The 20,785-nt window shown below is 38.3% G+C and overlaps 2 protein-coding genes across 2 annotated transcripts; both read left to right on the plus strand.

Moving 5' to 3' along the window:
• Nucleotides 1–155: 155 nt before the first annotated feature.
• Nucleotides 156–9,821, plus strand: lrrc74b (leucine rich repeat containing 74B). Its single transcript, XM_070905099.1, has 10 exons — nucleotides 156–254; nucleotides 1,169–1,361; nucleotides 1,987–2,129; nucleotides 4,205–4,337; nucleotides 5,384–5,590; nucleotides 6,685–6,794; nucleotides 7,706–7,821; nucleotides 8,281–8,359; nucleotides 9,388–9,483; nucleotides 9,578–9,821. Exons 1-10 carry the CDS (start codon nucleotides 156–158, stop codon nucleotides 9,710–9,712), a joined length of 1,311 nt encoding a protein of 436 aa, XP_070761200.1. The 3' UTR covers nucleotides 9,713–9,821.
• Nucleotides 9,822–11,266: 1,445 nt separating this feature from the next.
• Nucleotides 11,267–19,071, plus strand: nipsnap1 (nipsnap homolog 1 (C. elegans)). The gene is made up of 10 exons (XM_070904446.1): nucleotides 11,267–11,343; nucleotides 12,999–13,126; nucleotides 13,803–13,848; nucleotides 14,283–14,377; nucleotides 14,777–14,847; nucleotides 15,070–15,210; nucleotides 16,512–16,543; nucleotides 16,674–16,768; nucleotides 17,867–17,950; nucleotides 19,007–19,071. The coding sequence occupies exons 1-10, from the start codon at nucleotides 11,267–11,269 to the stop codon at nucleotides 19,069–19,071; spliced, it is 834 nt and encodes a 277-aa protein (XP_070760547.1).
• Nucleotides 19,072–20,785: the final 1,714 nt, after the last annotated feature.

Consider the following 20,785-nt stretch of genomic DNA (forward strand, 5'->3'; position numbering starts at 1 on the left):
TGCAGTGCAGTGATTTCACTCGCAGCACAAATGTTTTAACACCACGTTGAGTCTAAAAACAAACAAGCAAAGAAAAAAAAAAGCTATATTCAAAAGTGATAAAGGTAGAAAAATATATCTCAGTATCAATATCGCCATTACTCAGTGTCGAAGTCATGGTTCATGGGAGGAAGTTGGCCAAGGAGACGCTGCTGCCTTCTGTGCTGGAAGACGATGACGCAGACACAGAAAGTGAGAAGCTGCAGCTGGGGGAGGTAGGAAGCTGAACATCCAGCCAAGTCTACAAACTCTTTAGCAATGGAAGTGTGAATACTCAGGTAGGCTAGTGGAGACTTCTAGGACTGGTCAGAGACAGATTTCTATGAAGCCTGTGATTAAAGACACAAGAGGGGGACTTTCGGTGAGAATTCAAAGCACGTTATAGACCTGCAAGAATATATTAGGCTTCAGAAAAGGAGGTCTTAATAACAACTCCATCTCTAGACACGTCTGAGCACTTTCCTTGCCCAGGGCAAGGAAATACAGGCTCAAAAATAAAGGCTAAAGACCAGCTATTTCCTTTTTTATGGATCGCTCTTTTGACCTGTGTACTCGCATGAATTAATTTAACAGAGTCTCACCCTGAAAGTCTGTTTTAATTACACTTTTATGTAGTCTAATCACAGTGCTGCATGCTCCGTGATAAGTGTGAGAAATATAGTATGACAGAAGTGCATTTCAAATACCTTTGGACCACACAAAAAGGGTCCTAGAACATGTGCAGTACTACTCACGTGCCAAATAATGGTACTTCTGAGGAGTCTATTTAGTCCTGAAAATAACAATATATGGCATGGCTGACTGAGACGTGTAGTGAATAAGCCATAGGCCTAAAAATAAAGGGAGTGAAAGACGGCTAAAACAGCCTCTGGTTCACGATGTTAAAGGGAGGTGGGAAGAAAGGAGTAGGAGGGAAGGGAAGTAGTTACAAAGACTAGAAGGACAGAGGGATACAAGCTTAAAGAGACAAGTTAAAATGGTCCATTCACATTGATGGACTCAGTAGTCCAAAGTGTAGGTATCAGATTTATTCTCCTGGCAGCAAATCCATCAAATCTCCTCACTCAGGCTGCCAGCAGCAGCCACCTTTGAGGAGTCACGATGTCTTCATTTGTCATTCTCCACCCAGCAAAGAGTGAGCGGGACAGAGGTCGACGTGCGTGGGCCAAAGGACCTACGCTCAAGCCCTGACGGGAACATGCTAGACGGAGGTGAAAGAGAGGGTGAAGAGGAAGAGGAGGAGGAGAATGAGGAGGAGGAGCTGGGAGGAGAGGAGTGTGTGATCTCTGATGAGGACTACGACACAGATTTGGAGCTCGGAGGTATAGAGAAATTTGATTTTGGATAGAAAAAGGGAGATAAATAGGGAGGGAAGGTTATTAGATTTTATGATAAAGGGTGGATGTTGTAGAAAAGTGGGGAACCTGCTGAGTCATATATTTGAAATTAACCATTTCATGCTGTTATTTTCTGTCTGAAATGATATTATATACTAGGCTCCAACAGTACAAAGTATTTTGACAGTGAGTGTTAACTTGATCTTGATCAGAACATGCATTGATAAGGCAAAGCCCTCATGTCGCACCGTCTGTTAATCTTTTCCCTTCTGCCTTTGCATCTTTTCAATCTTTATGATTTCAGAAAAAAACAAAAAAAACAAAACAGAAACTCCTACATGCACCTGCCCACTCATGTGGAGCCCTGTCCTGCATGTTAATGATTTCATCTCAGTCTTTGTGTCAGGCTAACTTTTCTCCAGAAGTGAAAAACCAACTGGTATGAATGAGCTCCCCTGACAGGGCGAATCAGCCACACTAGGAGTTTTCAATATCACACTCAAAAGGTCCTCCTCCAGGGGAAAGTGCCACATCTCTCCGTTTTCAAAGAGGTATTGATAGCGAGCAACTCAGGCAGACAGTTCAGCTAGCGTCTTTGTTCATGTTGCAGATGAGGAGGAAGCATATGACCCGACGGGGCAGACGTGCTACATGGAGGCGTGTGAAACGTTACAGGTGGTACCTGTCTCTTACTTCCTGCGGCACATGCAAAATAGCGAGCTGTCCTTGATGCATCGTGGGCTGGGCCCTCAGGTATTTTAATCAGAAGTTAAGGACTCTATAAAAATTATTAGAGGGGAAGTGGGGCAAGAATTTGGGGAGGGTTTCCTCATTTTTGACCAACAGGCTTGCACATTAATAGAGAACCATCCTCCCACTCAACTCATTAGTGTAACACAATGTGGGTGCGGAAGCTACTGCTGACTATGACCCTGATGAAGACCTATTTTGGTCCCAACGCGTTGATTTTAAATACATATTGCCATGTAGAATAAACTGAATTACATTTTTTCACAGTGTGGATCATTTTTGAAGAAGACTTGCATTTTACATTTTTGATTATATTCCATCCACACAATGAGCCCTTCACAAGATGGAGTGATAATGCTGCTCTGTAACTGCTGCATGAGTAAATAAACAACTGTTTGCTAACAAGTTCAACATCATTAAGGTCATGATATGTCAATGCTGTGTTCACAGCGTGTTTCTGCTGCCCCCAAGTGGCAAAAAAAATCAGTTATTGCAAATATAAGGTATGGGGGAGGGTGTTTTTTTTTTTTTTGTCAAGGGGAGGTGCCAAAGAAAATATGAATAACTCCCCCCACCCCACCTGCATAATTTTCATACAGTTCCTGACACTGTCTGTCTCAGCTTCATAGCATGTAAGAGGATCTTTTCCTTTTTCTTCACCTGTCTCGCTCATCAGATCAGTTTCACCAAGGGGAAGGTACTCAAATTGAACCTGCCTCCTTGTAAGAAGACGTAAAATGTTTGAAATTCTTTGTCTCTCCAACGCTATTTCAGATCAGCCCAGACCTTTGTTCAGCGAATGACTCATTAATTCAAAGTCACATTCACCTCCAGGGGGACTGCACAGATCATGATAAAGTCTGGGGAGCACTGTGTTAGCAGCTGAGCTTCGAGGAATTATAGGTCTTTTCCCAGGAAATAGATCATGAATGTGTCTTTGCAGCATACTTTACATATGGAATTGCATAAGTGTAGTCCATTACATAGATCTACCAGCATACATTCCAGTGGAGAGTCCTTCAACTCTTCGAAGAGAAGGGAGGCTGCTGGTATTGATTTATACTCTGAGAGAGCTCATTATGCAGATCAAAATTTTAATTTTCTTCTGGGGAAATTTTCTTAATGACAGCAAATGCTTTTCATCATTTAACCCAAGTGAAAGTAGCTTTATTATTTGGAGCATTAGACACTAGGTCAATATTGTTTCTACATGTTTTAGCTCTCATATAGCCCAACATATCTCCATATACAGATCTACAAAGACATAATCAAATGCTTTTGGCAGGTTTAGACCAAACAGGGGAAAAAATTGAAGATGCATATCTAGTATTCTTTTTTACCTTCAACCCTATTCAACCTCATTTAGCCCACAAGTAAATAACAATTAGCTGTCAATGTAAAATTTCTCTGTGGTTGTACATTTCTGACTGAGGGAAGAGTACATCCTCTGCAAATGTAAAAATGCATTGCCTGGAGCTCCTAGCAACACAGCTTGACAGTTTTACAGGCTTCCACTGGTTCATAAGGTAGTAAATGAAAGTTAATAAAAGTAAATCCATTCCTTAACAAGCCATTTCCCGAGGTTTCGGCGTCATTCATACAGATTTAATTGGATTTTGAATAAGTCTTCACCTGTCAATCACAGAGAGTAGAAGTAAAATAACTAAGTGTATCTAAAAGGTTATTTATTGAATGTCTTGCAGACTGATAGAAATCTTACAGAAAGATATTTAAACGTACATTTAAACATACTATAGCCTCTGATGGGGCTGTTTCTGCTCTCTTTTTTTAAGATCAAGTTAACATAAGGCTTCATGTACTCAACTTTCTCATTAGCCGTGCTAGAAACTATAATTTTCATGTTCTGCGAGCTTCATTTCTGACCCACGCCTCCACAGAGCTCCCTTCTGCTTCATTTGTCTCACACAGGTTTAATATTCCTCTCTCTCTCTCTCTCTCTCTCTGCCCACCTGCATCAGTACATCTAGTCTTTTAACTGGAATACAGATAAGAAAATATACTGCAGTGAACAAACAGAAGAATTTCACTTTATGGGGGGGTTGGTTGTGTGTTTGCAGGGCACCAAAGCACTGGCGGTTCCCCTGGTAACCAACACTTCAATACTGAGGCTGAACCTGCGAAATAATTGGATGGAAGGAATGGGCGGAGCTGCTATAGCCGAGATGTTAAAGGAAAATTGTTACATTACAGGTGGTTTTACTGGGCACTAAGCATGCACACATATTCTCTTCCTTTTCCCTTACTCTATCTCACCTTATTCTAGCAAAAGTGCCACCCCCACTCCCACTCATACGCCTCTCACCCCAATTATATGCCACATCACGCGACTGAACATCTGGGCTTCCTGTTTAATATTTGTTAAATGTCAGTCCTATGTGCAGTTCAGGAACCTACAGGGGGGATCTGTGGAGAATGACTCCTGTGAGTCATGCATGCTCTTTGGCTTGACGTTATTTTTAACATCCTTTATCATGCACCACTATTCAACTTTCAGGGGTAATCCAAATTTATGTATATACAGTATAACAGGTTAGTTGCTGATGTAAACTAAAAACATCAATAATATAAAAGGACTAAAGCCACGCTAGCGACAGCGCTTTAAGCTAAATCCTAATGTCAGCATGCTAATATGTAATATTTAATGTTTCATTAATATAATGTTTATATTATTCACCATCTTAGTTTAGTGTATTAGCATGCTAACGTTTGCTAATTAGCACTAAAGACAGCTGAGGCTGATGGAGGATTGGACAAATTAAAATTTTGACCAGACGATGGCGTTGATCCTGGGAGGGGGGGGGGCGTGAATGTCTTTACCGAATTTTATGGCAATCTCACCAATAGTTGTTGAGACCAACGTTACCATCAATAGAGCCATGTCGCTAGCATGTCCAAAAACAGCAGGTATTGTGGACCTTCAGGCATTCTCTGTGGGTCCCTCCCCACATCCACGGCTATTCATTCTAGTATCTTTGTGGGCCCTCCTCACATAAGGGCCTTGCATACTGTTTTTCGTTGCTCTCAATGCACATATACAGAAATTGACAAAGACAACAGGCTCAACAGGGTAAACATAAACATTTAACTAATATGTACAGATATTATATAACAACAACTACAGCATAACAGTATAAAACACCTTTTGAATTGTTGAAAACTCTATTGTACTGCATCTCTTTGGGCCCTTCTGTGATGGGAATCAGCCTTTTACCTGTGTATTTGTGTGTCAATCCCAGAGGTGGACCTATCCGACAACAATCTCGGGGATTATGGGGCCAGAGCCATAGCTGGTATGCTTAAGGAGAACATCACCCTGGTGAGCCTCAATCTGTCAGGAAACCATTTTGCAGACCGGTCCGCCGAACACCTCGGCCCAGCACTGATCACCAACACCAAGCTACAGCACCTCGACCTCAGCCACAACGCTCTAGGAGAGCGTGCAGGTAGCATAGCAATTGTTTATACACATTAAAAGGTCTCATATATTCTGTGAGCCCTTAACCTTTCTAAGAATGAAACGGCACCCATGGCTCGCATTTTGATATTACAGATTTACACTGTATACTTTTATTACCGGTATCCATTATTAGATTTTTGGAAAACCATTCTCATAAAACCAGTAAGAGTTTGGCGTAATGGTGCAGCCTCTTCTCTGAGCAGCAGACTGTGGCATTCAAAGGTCAAGAACATTTCGCCTTCATTAAAACGTCTTTCAATTATGATGTGGATGAGCTTTGTGACAGGCGCCTTGTGGAAGAATGGCAGACCAGGTTGCACTGAGCATCTGATGTGGGTAATTGAAAATAAATCTGTCTTTGGGAAAGGGGACACCACCATGTCTCATTTCCATGTGTGTGGCTATGATTCATCCCCACATATTCAATTCTATTTTCTCCACTGCTGAAATATCAAAGAACATCCTCATTTGTTTTGAGCGCACTCTTCCATATAGTAGGTCCCTGAGAGAAAGGATACCAATCAAACACTCTGACATTCATGCTATGGTGTTATTGCTTTTTCAGCCAAGCACAGTAAGAGCGTCTTTTTCTATGATTATGAACCACTGAGTGTCATGCACTTTCTTATCCTTGTGATAAAGAGGGTGAGATGATGATGGGGGAGCTTTCTCTTTCCATCTCTGCCTCTACAGCTCTCACTCACTAGTGCTTTTAGGCCATGAAACACATAATCACATCATCTCAGTGGAACCTACTGGAGGTGAGAAGAGTGGCTCCCAAAGAGTGTAGAATTGAGTGTTTTAATAAGTACTTCTGACTGTGCTTTCTTACCACTAAAATATCTCAAATATTTGAGATTGTTTTCCCACACCAGGCTGGATGGGAATAATTTTCCAAATTAAGATTTCCATTATTCAGGAGACTGTCCCAAACTCTACAAACTGAGTGATAACAATGAAGTTATATTAGTTTTGAAGAAGATTTTGTAATTTAAACATTTTCTTGGTTTTACAATTAAATAACAGAATTTTTTTTTTAAGCTTTTTTGAGCTAATCTTTATTTTTTTCCCTGTTCGTAGGGCAAAACCTGGGAAACTCTCTCTCAGAGAACACAGGGTTGCAATCACTAAGTCTGTCCTGGAACTGCATTCGAGGAAGAGGAGCTGTGATGTTGGCCAATGGCCTCGGGGTAATACACCTGGAAATCCTTGTTTTAATACAATAATAATAATAAACTTTATTTATATAGAACCTTTATCTAGATCTACAGGTAATACAGTGAATTGTTAGACCAGGGCCATTTTTTGCTCACATCATATGAAGCCATCAAATAAAGAAAAGTTAAATTTAAAACATTGCTCATGTCGGATTGAATAGCACACAAGTTTCATCTATCAGTCATATAGTGCATGGCCAAAAGCATGTGTAGCATGTGGCTAAGAATCTCGTACTAAAACTATGGGCATTAATATGCTGCTACAACAGCCTCCATTCTTCTTTAAAGGCCACAAAATCCAGTTCATAATTGGGACTAAGGGGCATGGACCAAACCCTGAAAACAGCTCCTGACAAAAGTAGCTGGATTTCTAGAACCAGCATTAGAAAGTTAGTAAAGTGACTGTAAAAACAAGATCATGAAATATCCTGGTTATACTGTTTTGAATTTGTAAACAAATATATTAGGTTAAATAATATGATTCAGTAATGCAGATTAATGATTGCTACTAGAGGAAGATACTGCATATCATAAGCTGGCTAACTCGCTTATCCTGTTTTGTGAAACAGCCCCCTGGTCAGGTGTTCATTAAGCATCTCACAGCAGGAGAGACCGCGTAGAAGCAGTTTTTCCTTCCGTATCTTAATGACCAAGATGGTCAAGGGGACCCTGATCAGTAAAGCTGCACTGACAGGTTTGATTGATCAGGTCCTGAGAGGCTTATTAGCCTACTTCAGGATCTATGCTGCTGCTCTCTCAATTTAAATGAAGGTGCTTCTTTGTTCCTCGGTTAATCTTGTTAGAGAACTTGATTAAGTTTTACTTGTTATTGCATTTGAAATCTTACTTTACCAAAGACCTTTTCTCTTTTCCGTTTTCTTTAGGGAAACATTTTCCTTAGAACTGTGGATTTGTCATTTAACGGCTTTGGTAAAGAAGGAGCCATCGCTTTAGGACAGGCTCTGAGAGAGAACGCCGTTTTGGAGGAGTTGAATGTGAGGTATGGACATTTGTTATCTGATCATCAGATTATCCTACAGTAACTGAGTTAAAAGGGGCAGAGGTTGCAACTTTAGTTTAGATCATTCTTTCATGAATCACTACTGAGAGCAATTAACATGTTTTGCCTTGTGATGCAAAACTAATACAAAATATCCTTTATGGGACTCATTATGGGGTCAAATTGCTCTACCAGATTTTATATAATTTTACCAAATAAATCTTCAATCTTTTTTTCTTAAAGCGAGACTGCTGCTATAAACAAAGTTCAAGTAATTCAGTTTTCTTCTGCCTCTCATTTATCCTCTCAAGCAAAACAAAGCTTGCCTCACAAATTTCCAGACATTTGTGCAACATGGATGAATAATGCCATTTAAAAAATAACACTTTATGATTGCTTCCCCTCACACTCCAACACACATTTTTTTTGTTTGTTTTCTGCGTTTGTTTCTCGCCACAGTAACAACCGAATACCCCCTGAAGGAGCCATCCGCCTTGCCATGGGCCTCAAAGTAAACAAGACAATCAAATCCCTGAATGTAAGCTGTTGAAAAGAGATTGGTTCTAGCTTCAAAAGCAATGGGGGGCATCAGTGGATAAAATGGGATAAGTAAATGGATCACTGTACTTTGTTTTAATGTCAACACGCCCAAGCAGAGTTCTCAGGGACTCATCTTAACTGCCTGAATCAAGTTAGTGAGTGAAAAGAAGTTATGGTGAAGACTTATACTAAAACTGAGTTACAGCCTGAGCATTTCAGATTGATCTCATAAGGAATAGAAATAGAGTTTGAAACTTACTACGAACAGCTAAATGTTATTTAGGCAGTTCAAGATATAACAATGTGATTATAGATAAGTTAGTTAAACATTTCAAAGTTCAAAGACGTAATCTAATTTGCATCTGCATTAATGGCAGGTAATTACTGAAACTGTTTTCATCTGTTTTATGTTTTTCTTCTGCATCTAGTCTACTTTAAAAAGAAAAAACAATCTGTTTGGTTAATTTGATAAGTAGCCTAGAATGGCTAACTTTTATCCTGAGCTGCTGGTCAGTTCTTAAAGGAATAGTTGGGGAAAATACACTTATTTGCTTTGTGAAATATGCTTACTATCCAGAGGTTAGATGAAAAGATTAATACCGTTGTCATGTCTGTAAACATGAAGGTACCGCTAGCAGCCATTTAGCTTAGCTTAGCATAAAGACTGTAAACAAGGGGAAACATCTAGCCTGATTAAGTTCAAAAATCCACCTACCAGCACATCTTTGTGATAAGCTAAGCTAAACCACTGCTGGATGTAACCTTATATTCAACGGAGTGGCATTGGTCTTTTCATCTGACTCTGCCAGAGAGCCAAAAAGTGTATTTGCCAAAATGCTGAACTATTCCTTTACAAATGGTTACATCCAATAGAAGGATTGTTTTGAGACAGTGCAAGGGGTGGGAATCTATTTTAAAATGCCATAATAGCATTAACAACTTATTTCATCAGATGCATAACAAAAAACACAGTAAAGCCACAGTCTGTGCCATATTCTTACATTTCTAATATTTGTCTTTGGCCAGATGGGTAGGAACCCCATCCAGAGTGCTGGGTGCTATGGGATCCTCAAGTCTATACAGGAAAACCCAGATTCAGCCATGGAGGCATTAGACCTTTCGGTAACTCACACATTTTCCACCTCTACGAGACTTTCTGCAAATCTTCTCCTTTTTAAAAGTATTTACTCGCTTCTCTGTGTATCACTCTCTCTAGGACATCACAGTGAACCAGGATTTTGAAGACTTGTATACGGCAGTGAAAGAAATATTCCCTGCGCTTACAGTAAATCACGGGGGCAGAATTGGCACATTCAGAAAAGGCAAAAGCTTGAAAAGTGTTTTTGTGTAAATTGTGTAAAAAAAAAAAAAACTAAAAAAGAACTGTAATCGCTTTACTTTTATGCCAGAAAAGATGGAAGGAGTCTTGTCAAAGCCCTGTGGACCTTTTTAATCGACAGATGAACGAAAGGATGAATGCATGAAAGGATATTATTTTTAAAAAGAGCCATGAGAGAATATTCCTCTGAACGACATGTGTTTGGGTAAAATAAAACTTGTTGAATACCCAATCAAATGAAAATAAAGATTATTCAGAGATAATCTGTTCATTTTCCAAAAGCAACTACGTACACCTCATATGTGACTGCATGAAATATAGTGTTGTTAAAGTCATTGAACACAGGCATACAAAACAGGTATTGAGTTCTTTTTAGGTATGATCTGATTTAATGTTATATAATGTCAGTGGGTAGAATGATGGAGAGGATCAGAGCGCACTGCATTGTGTATGAAAAGAAATGAAAGTGGGTTGCACAAAAAGGATTTAAGTACTGCATGACTAGTCTAATAGAGAAACCAGCTTTGAAAGAATGGTCCACTATTAGATAAGAGACCTGTTTACTGCAGCAGGACAACTCAAACAGTGTTAGATACAGTAAGCTGTCAATGGAGACATGTATCCCTCCCACACAACCCCAAGAAATGATCCCCAACCCAGTCATTTTATTTCATATTAACAATAAAAACGCCAAATACATCTAGTAATATTACTTATATGTATTTGTATAAAACCTTACATTGTATGACTTTGTTAGGCCTATTAATAATCTTCAAAATGCAGGGATGGAAAGTAGTTAAACATTTATTTTAGCACTATTTTTAAGTACAATGTTTATTGTTTTTGTGCAACTAGATGGCTCAAAGGAAGGGTTTTCAGGGGAAAGTATTGTAATGACACATTTATCTAATGGCTGTAGTTCCTTTGCAGAGAAAGAGTTTAAGATTTTACATTAAAAAAAGAAGCAATTGGATCAGCTGCTAAACTATAGTGCAGATAATTCAGATAATAAATTCAGTAATTTAACTCTCTGAAAGGGGTCATCCCTCATAATGAGTAGGATATATAACTTATGATAATGTAATTTAATTTTTTATGTACAGATTTTTACTTTTATGAATAGAAATGACTCAATTTGATGTTGAATGTAGGTATTTTAGTTTGGGAGTTTTTAAACATTTTATTATGCGTATTATTATTTTGTTTTAATCTCTCATACACTGTACTAATAAAATAATAAAATAAAATAAAACACAGATGCTATGCATATAATTGCTGGTTTTAGTAAAGGATCTAAATACGCATTTCAGCAACGTGTCAGTGTTTTAAAGTTTCTCATTATCATTGAAAGGAACACTCAACTAATCAGGTCTGATCGATTGTGCGTATTGATCGCTGCGTACTGCGTCACAGAGTCACGCCTGTTTTTAAATCTCCGGCGGGCCGGGCTAGCTGCTCGGCAGGTGTAACTGGGTTAGCCGTCAAAACATCACAGATAGGGAGGTAAACATTAACCAGAGCCGCGTGTTTGTTCGTCAAAAGCAGTTTTTTACTTTACAGAGGAACATGGCGACGACTAGTTGTGTGTGGTCTAAAGGACAGACGTTGTCCAGGTACCCTTTGACTCTGCAGCGAGCGACCAGGTAACGTTTAATACGGATAAAACATTTGTTATGTGACGTTAGCTAAGCATTTATTAAAAGGCCCGTGTAACGTTATGTATGATTACGGTAAATCGCCTTCGCCTAAACTTGAGAACATTTTAAATCATCTAGCGTTAGTTAGCTGTCTAAGTTTAACTTCCAAACTAAAACAAAATTAAATGACTTTTCAGTGTTTGCTATGCGTTAGCGTAACTTAACATTAAACCTAACTTTAACCGCTTTTTAACCGTCGTTTTTTTTTCAGCCAGCGGTTTGTTAACCTGGGTGACTCCATATGTTATATGTTTGTTTTCACTCAAGTGTGACAAATGATGATTGTCTTAATGCTAAGGTGAATCAATGTGTACGTGTGTTACATTATGTTCTAGTAATACCTTTATGTAAGATACCAGGGGTCATTATTAACCAAACAACCGGGCAGTTTTCCAAACCAGCTTTAATCATTTGCTGGACCTCTGAACTTTGTCCTGTAAAGCCACACTGAATGTAACTACCACTTGTTAACAACTTATCTGTGCCTCCACATTGTGTGCGTTTCCTCTGTGGCTCTCTGTGTTCAAAAACAAGTTTTTGGCTTTGGCTACTTTTGTTATTTTTGAGAGGGAGCCATGGGGAATTCATTTCTAATTATAGCTCTCAATTAAAGCCATTGGCCCATGAGGTTATTAAAAGAGAAGTCCCACTGACCTTGAAAGTTTGTGGATTTTAGAATAATAAAATAAAGCCTTTGAAAGTTTGTGAATTAACAGTCGGCCTTGAAAGTGCCCCATATAAGTAAACATATGCACAATGTAGCTCCCTAATCCATAAGTGGGCATGTACCAACTGTTCTCTTTGGGCCATTCATGGTTCAGCATTTCACATCCTGTGAAAAATCCTGAAATTGAGGTTAATGTTGACATTTAAGCTGCTTTAACATGGTTTCAGAATTATGACGAAATTATGAGTTTATAAAAAGCTATGAAAGTCATTCAGTTATCCTTGGATTTGATGTCCAGCTGAGTGTGGGAGCTCTGTTTAACAGTGCATATGAATAGACATATTTTGTGTAGCCGGTGAAGCAGCTGACATCCTGATTCCATTGACAAATTGTCGATTTTTGCTTTCCATTTTTAGTTTTTATACCTTTTACATAAGGCGTTTTTTTCCCCACAGTTATACCCTCACGTTTTGAAAAGATGAGTTATATCTAACTTATTCTGAGCCATAAATAATTCTGTTTTACCTTAATTTAGTAGTGTTACTGGTTGGAATAGTCCCTGATTGCTTTAATGCGACTGTTAGTCTTACTTCTCTGCTCTGAGAGACAGTTATTGATGCTGAAATACTGATTGGAGCCTCTTACATTGTAACAATAGTTCTTAGAATGAATGATATTCCCCTTTTATCCACTCCAGAGTGGGTGAAAAGAAGTTTTATGCTGAAGACACAAGCTGTGGCATTCAGCCCACTCACTCATACAGTATGCATGTTTTTCAAATCAAAGGATATTAGCATGATTATCTTTTAGCCGATATGTCAGGCACATCTCCATGCTCCTTTTTAATTTTTTTTTTTTTATATCGATAACTTCTCTGTTTTATGTTGATGCTTTGAGCCTTTGTGAAACTTTCTTTCATGTTGTTTCTGTGTAGGAGGATTTCAGAGAGCAGCGACAAAGGCTGGTTCCGTTCCTTATTTGTGCACAAAGTCGATGCCAGGAAAGATGCCCACTCCAACCTGCTGTCAAAGAAAGAGACCAGCAACCTGTATAAAATTCAATGTAGGCATAAGATCTTTTACTTACTTACAAGTTAAGATTTATTTTCTTTTAAGCGTGGGGTTGCAGAGGGCCAAACGCAATGTGATACAGTTACATTATATTATAATGAAATGGTTTCTGTTTTGAGTCTCAACAGTCTGTCACCCATTTGTCTCTGCAGAAAACAGCTAAATAAATCATGTTGATTGAATTCAATCCACACTGGCCTCAGTGACCTCAGACAAAATTGAAAGTAACATGAGAGACAAACACAGGACTGCACTGTATAACATTACATAACAAGTTATTTGTTATTATACATGTGCAACATAAAGGCAGCAACAAGTTATTCTGTGATAGTATGACGTATCAAGTCTGTAAAGTCTTGTAAGCAACATCAAAACTATTTGTCTGGTTTTCTTTTGAGCCTGTGGTGATAACTGTGTCTGTCTTTTGTAGAGAAATCTATCATTCTCCCCGGGCTTTGATCTTTTTTTGTGGCGTACATCTCACCATGTAGGGATTTCAATTTGGACACTCTATCAGCCGTAGCCTATAACCTATTGAAAGTGAATCAGTTTTGTATATAGAAGTCTTTGCTGAATCGGAGTGTGAAATTACTTTGTTGAAGAATTTGATTGTTGCTTGTATTTTAAAAAAACACTCATTTCTGATAAGTCTGGCTCTTTTTTTTCAGTTCACAACGTCAAACCAGAGTGCCTGGAAGCATACAACAGTCTAGAGTGAGTGTATTCACTGCTTTAAAACCTTCCCTGCATTAATTCCATCAATCACGTTGTGTCTTCAATCATTTGCTTGTTTTATTGGGGTAAAAAAACATATATTTATAAGTAAATATCCATACAGTCTGGTAGACAAATTAGGTAAAGTATGCTTTGAGTCAAGGAGCAGCTAATTAGATTGTGTTGATGATATAATTTTAGAGTTCCCCACATTCACAATTTGGACTTTATTCCATGGTATTCTTGTAGAATCACAAGAGTAATTTAGCATAAAATGCAAGTAATAGAATTAATGTCTGAGTGAGTGTAACAGCAAGTTGGATAATTGTGGACTTTATGACCTCTGAGTGCCCTCTAGTTGGTCCTTGTGGTGAAGTGATAGTCAATTATAACTGTTGGCATACTGTTTGTATTTTCTTTTATGCTGACTTTAGGGCTGAGGTGCAAAACAGGCTCCATCAGGACCCAGACTACCCATGTGAGGTAGTGGGAAGCTGGAATACCTGGTACGGAGAACAGGACCAAGCTGGTAAGCAGCAGTGCAACAGTAAACGGAGAGCATGATGAAAAGATGATGAAAAGTGTTACGTCTTATTGATCGCAGTCACTGTTTGCCCCCTAAGACTGGACTCATTTTTCTGTCTCAAACCCTCATGGACAACACCACTTCATTTACGTGGCTGCAGTTTGTGCTGTATATTGTTTGGCAGACCATCACAGAAAAATGTACAGACACTACCAGATGACTCACCACCAACACCTCTCCTTGTACATATGATATCATTTACAATATATAGTATATATTAACAGCATTCAGCGACAGCAAAAAGTGATCAAATGGTGATGGAGGTGCTGGATCTCTTGGTTATGTGGGTGGCATCAGTCCTTACACAGTGCTACAGTGACATCTGCTGTTGTGTTTTTGCAGTGCATCTATGGCGATACAGAGGAGGTTACCCAGCCTTGACTGAATGCCTGAAGAAGCTGAACAATAACAAGGTTGACTGCGAACCGTTTCTTAATTTTTTCCTTTGTTACACAGAGTAGGAAATTACAGAGATGCGTATTCAGAAGCTGATATTTTTATCTTAGTTTTATCTCCACAATTTTAGTTCACACTTGAGTAGTAGAAAAGCACAGCACAGTATAGTATATATTATATATAGTATAGTATATATTTGTATATTCTCCTTTTCATTTAAAACATTTTTATCTCTTCAGGAGTATTTAGAGTTTAGGAAAGAGAGGGCGAAAATGTTGATTTCAAGGCGAAATCAGCTCCTCCTGGAGTTCAGTTTCTGGAATGAACCCTTGCCCAAACCAGGACCGAGCATCTATGAAATGCGCACCTATCACCTCAAGGTATCCACATATATTATACCTATTACAACTGCCTGACTTACATGTATTTGAATATTACTTCATAGGTTTTATTTGAGTTCTGAGAGACTTTTGTGTAACTTGTACTTTCATTAAAATGAAATCCAAATTTATTGCTTCTCCACATATTGAGACTACAAAATTACACACAATTGTAATCAAAATGATTTAACCCTATGTGAGAATGTATGGGCTTACACATGAATGGTTTTCTAAATTTATCATTTTTCTAATTACATCTGTATCAGTTGAGTGACGTCATTAAATGTGTGTAACGTAATCTTTCTGAGTAGCAGGATTTTTTATAATACAGCAATTTATTTAATATTGCTGTTTTTTTAATCACTTACTAGTATGTAAGGCTACTAAATTGATGCAAAACACAATTAAGCTTTTTAGGAACTCTATAACAACACTAAAGTTGCCTCAGCTGTAATGCCGTGATATAAATGCAGGTGTTTAAGCTGAGTAGAACTGTGTCAAAAGCTAATAGAAGAAATGATTTCATTACATCAAAAGGACAGTGGTTTCAAAGAACTGTCCAAGACACTTCAAGTTCTAAGAGACACGGTTCACAGCATCATACGCTAGTTTAAAACTCACGGTACAGCAGCAAACCTTCCTGTCAATGGATATTTGTACATACCAATTTTTTATAGAATCGCTGTTAGTCCAGGTTATATACACATCCCTACTTATTTTCAAAATGTTAGGTATTTGCATACTTTTGGGCTGCCTGTAATGCAATTCTCTTCTCATTTCTCTTCATCAACAAGGCATATTTTAGCTCTTAGATTAGCAACTGACAGGATTCATTTTGAATGCATCATTTTATTAACACATTAATGCCAAGAGGTTGACTATTGTGTCTGGTACAGTCATACTATGTCCACATCTTGCCCATTCTACTATTTTACCCCTCCAAAAGCCACCTGTGTGATTTCCACTTACTTAGTCATAGCTGACTCAATGTGTTGAGCTGTCCACAAATGATGAGGTGTACCTAATAAAGTGGTTCAAAACATAGCTACGATAATATATGCATGCAACCAACACTGACGTTCTTTCTGCATGTGGGCTTATGAGGATTATAGAGTTGGTTGGTCCGTGTAAAATTAATAAGCTATGAATGTGCTGTTAAACTGGTGTGACCATGCTGGTTCATACCATACCACTATGGCTGATTAGGCTGTGTGTACATGTAAAAGAACTGTCCTGTGTACAGTTTAATTTAATGTCATATTTTAGTTTAAAACTTCTTTACCTCCTTGTATGTGTTTCAGCCAGGAACTATGATTGAATGGGGAAACCACTGGTAAGGCTCAACAAGTTTAATTTGCTTAAAATATTAATAAATGCTATCAGTTTTTCCAGTGTTAGCGTCAAGTATTACAGGTGTGCAGGTGATCATTATACCCCTGAAACATGAACATGTCTTACAACAGGGCGAGGGCAATCAAGTACAGACAGGAAAACAACGAAGCAGTGGGCGGGTTCTTCTCACAGATCGGCGACTTATACGTTGTTCATCATTTGTGGGGTGAGTATGTAACATGTTCACCACCTCAAAGATATTGTTTTGGGTGTTTAAGAAGTAGGCATGCTTTTGTACCACTCTCAAAGGAAATGGTAGCTAAACAAGCTCTGAATCTGTACAGGCAGATAGCACAAGAGTTGAAACTAGATTTTATGTGATGTCTTGTTTAAAATACATGTGATATATTTGGGAGGTTGATGATTAGAAGAAGGTGAAAATGGAGTAATCACTGAAGTAGAAACAGCATTTAATTTCCCCCACAGGTTCCCATTTTGTAGAATTTGTTTGTGTTTTATAATTTTTATTGTCTATACTGTCGTTTTTACTATGTTGGTCTATTCTGTACACACAGCATCTATTGCATGTCCATCCTGGAAGAGTTCGACCTTATCCGAATCGCTGGTCTAAGGACAGAGGGTGTTGTATGTGTACAGAATGTAAAGCCCCTTGATGCAAATATGTCATTTGTGATATTGGACTATATAAATAAAACTGACTCGCATTGTCAAAAAACTAATTTAGAACAACTTGGATGAAGTGGCTTTACATTTGGCCAATTATTGTTGTATATGCAATATACAACCATGTAAATCTTTATTTCAGCAATGTTGTAATCAATCCAACGTAGTGAGAATATCACAAGGTATCTAACTACCTACCAACAGATAGATGTGGATGTTGACATATGCTACAGAATGACTTGTCCCATGCATAAATGATAACCCCTGACCCACAGAAAAAGCTTCTATGGTGTGATAACTATATAAAGCCTAGATGGATGCAGTTTTAAGGGGATTTGTATAACTTTTCAAATTGTCCAGTAACAAAAATGAAAACTGTTGTTGAAACCTGGGAATAGTAGGGCTTGGGGGTAGAGTTAGCTATATTGCCTCCTCTGTGGCTTGTCAAATTGGAAAAAAAGGGAAATCTTTGTTTGTATATTTCTTTGACTACAGCTACTGAGGTTTAACCCAAGCAATTAGATGATTTCTGCTTCCATAGTGACTCTGCCTCTGAAAATTCATTTGTACAGCTAAAACTCTATTTTACCTGAAATCAATTTCTTAAGAACATATATGGTTTGGTTACTTGTGTTTACAGCTTATGAAAGCCTCCAGTCCCGGGAGGAGACCAGGAACTCTGCCTGGCTGAAGGAGGGATGGGATGCAAATGTGTATTATACAGGTAGGAGAGATGCACCACCCACACATATATTTATTGTTTACTATACTATTTAGTCGAGGGTGATGTGCGCCTCATGAGATGACAGTTATAAGCCAATATTCAACATAATATACAGCATAGTATTTTCTCTGAAATGTTATACTTATAGTAATGCAAGAGGGGGCGGCTTTGTCTCTAAAATGTTGCCATTTAGATCAAATCAATGACTGAAGTTGAGGTATAACTTGTGTGCAGTAAGAATTGTTGCCTCACAGTGATTGAGATAGGATGGCAGATGGGAGCGATGACAACATGCTTTAAAATTCAAACAAGATGGAAAGCACTGGAGAGATGTTTGTACTTCACAGCAACACAAGGAAAGAGTAAAGAGTTCAGAGACAGACAACTTGTTAATTATAATATAAAGTCTACTGGACTATCACTCCCTGTGAAGCGTATTGAGCAACAGATGAGTGCATAGGAAGAGGATCAGTGCAGATCTCCTTCAGGGACTGTAGAGAAGAGAGCCCACAGGTGGATGGTGGAAGCAAACGCATTCATTTATCAAGAGCAGTCTTGTAGCAACATCAGCAAAGTAAGCAGGTAAGCACAGGGTTATACACAACATTAGTTAGCATATAAGGGAGGCACTTTGTTGACTGGCAGTGCCACACAGGCTTGGTTTTATTGATAGCACAGTATTTGTTCTGTCCTCTCATGAAGACACATTTATAGCTACATAGATGTTTCAACAACATAAAAGTATATATCTGGGATTGTAAAACATTGGCAGCTTAATGAAAACACTGAACATGATGTGATGACGGACTAATGAACACTTTGATTAATTGAACTATACTATTACATACTAATATTGTCTAACACTTGTACTGACCTATGACAAACTGTGAAATAATGTAGACATCCTGCTTCACTTTGAATCATATCATGATGTTGCAACTTGAGAAGTTATACTTTTTATTTATTTGTATCCTTTTGAAATGGAAATTACAGTAAGTCCATGGTGTTTGAGTTAATGTTAAACTCCTTAACATGTTTCTCCTGTTCTGCCCTCAGTGCCTTTGATCAGAAGCATGGAGTCTAGAATAATGATTCCCACCAAGAGTTCACCTTTACAATAAGATGATGACTGAAACTGGGAGGATCTCTTTGACTAGAACTCATTCACCTTCTGCCAGTGCAACATGTAGTTTTTGTTTTATCTGCTGGATGATCAGTGTTAAGTTCAAGTATGTAAACAAAAACATTTCCAGATTCTATACTTGCACAGCAGCCAGCCAGTCATGACAAGTAATGATGCAGTGTTTGTGTGCATATATTTTGAGAGTCCAGAAATGCCCATGTTTCCAGAAGTTTAGGTCAAATATGTGGAGCAAAGCAATGACAAACTGGTACAATGAAATGCCAGATTATATGTATTACATTACTTGCATTTATATTACACTATAGAGTGAAAATGACGTGATTGTGGAGAGCTAGGTGTGGTATGTTTCCTGCTTTTTGTTTTTATCATGAATTATTTGTGTGTATTTGCTTTTCATAATGAAGGAATAGTCTCCCCCGGCCTTTTATGATTGTACTTTTATGACTGGATATGAATCACACTGAATGAGATCACACTGAGCTTCACAGCTGTGCCTGTGAAACGCATGTTTGATAAAATAAAACTTGCCAGACTACCTCATTCATTAGAATATTTGTTTTTCGCTGACTAAAATTTACAGTAAGTTGTGTAAAGAGCCTACCAGAAGTGAATGTTTAACTTCTGGTATGAAGTGGTCGGTATTTTCAAAATAAAACTTGAATAACACACAATAGTGTGGTCTTTGTAGTACTCAGAACCAATGTTACAAACTGGATCGTGGGAATTCTAGCCAGTCAAGTTTTCAGAAATATAACTGAGAGCTAAAAGCTAAACTAAGTTAACTAAACTAAGCTGGGCTGTTTTGATGGGTGAACAGGTTTAAAGCTATCCTTGTGATAGTACTTCAACTTTTATACCCCCACATTTTGCTGGTATCCTCCTTAAATTATTATACTCAATTTGGCACGGAAATCCTCCATGCACAGAGCATGTTTTACATTTCCACAAGAAGAAACATTATAGCCATTTAAATTATTTAAAGAAGTAGTTGAATTGATCACCAAACAAAAAATCACCAGGGGAAAGTGATCCCAATGCAATAGGACATCCATTTTACTGATTAAAGGTAGTGTTCGGGAAGTGTAGGGAATGTCCGAGTCCATCAAAGAATTTATTAATTTATCCTGTCACCCTTGTGTGAAGATTTTGATATTTGGCTACAGGGATTTGATGCCATTCAGCCACAGGGACATTAGTGAGGTTGGCTACTGATGGCTGATGATAAAGCCTGGCTCGTAGTCGGCATTCCAGTTCATCCCAAAGGTGTTGGATGGTGTTGAGGTCAGGGCTCTGTTCAGGCCAGTGAAGTTATTTCATGCAAAACTCGTTAAAACATTTCTTTGTGGATCTATGGGATTGTTATGTTGAAACAATAAAAAGCCTTCCCCAAAATGTTGTCACAAAGTTGGATACACCCTATTTGCATGAACAGTGGCCTCCAACCTGGGAGTCAGGACCCCCACAATGGGTCGTGAGATGATTTATGGGGTAGGAAAAAATAAAAAAATTCTGCCAAAAAAAGAATATTTATTTTTTTGGACTTTTCTCCAATCTTTTATTGTTTTACCTTGTACACCCTGTGAAGGGGAACCACAAGTAAATGTTTCATATTAAAGGATAACAAGCAAAAAAGGTTGTTTATAAATGGCCTAAAATATTATTGTATGCTTACCCAGAGTTGGATGAAAAGA

This window comes from Enoplosus armatus, chromosome 4 (genome assembly GCF_043641665.1).
Source record: "Enoplosus armatus isolate fEnoArm2 chromosome 4, fEnoArm2.hap1, whole genome shotgun sequence".
In the NCBI taxonomy this organism is placed as follows: domain Eukaryota; kingdom Metazoa; phylum Chordata; class Actinopteri; order Centrarchiformes; family Enoplosidae; genus Enoplosus; species Enoplosus armatus.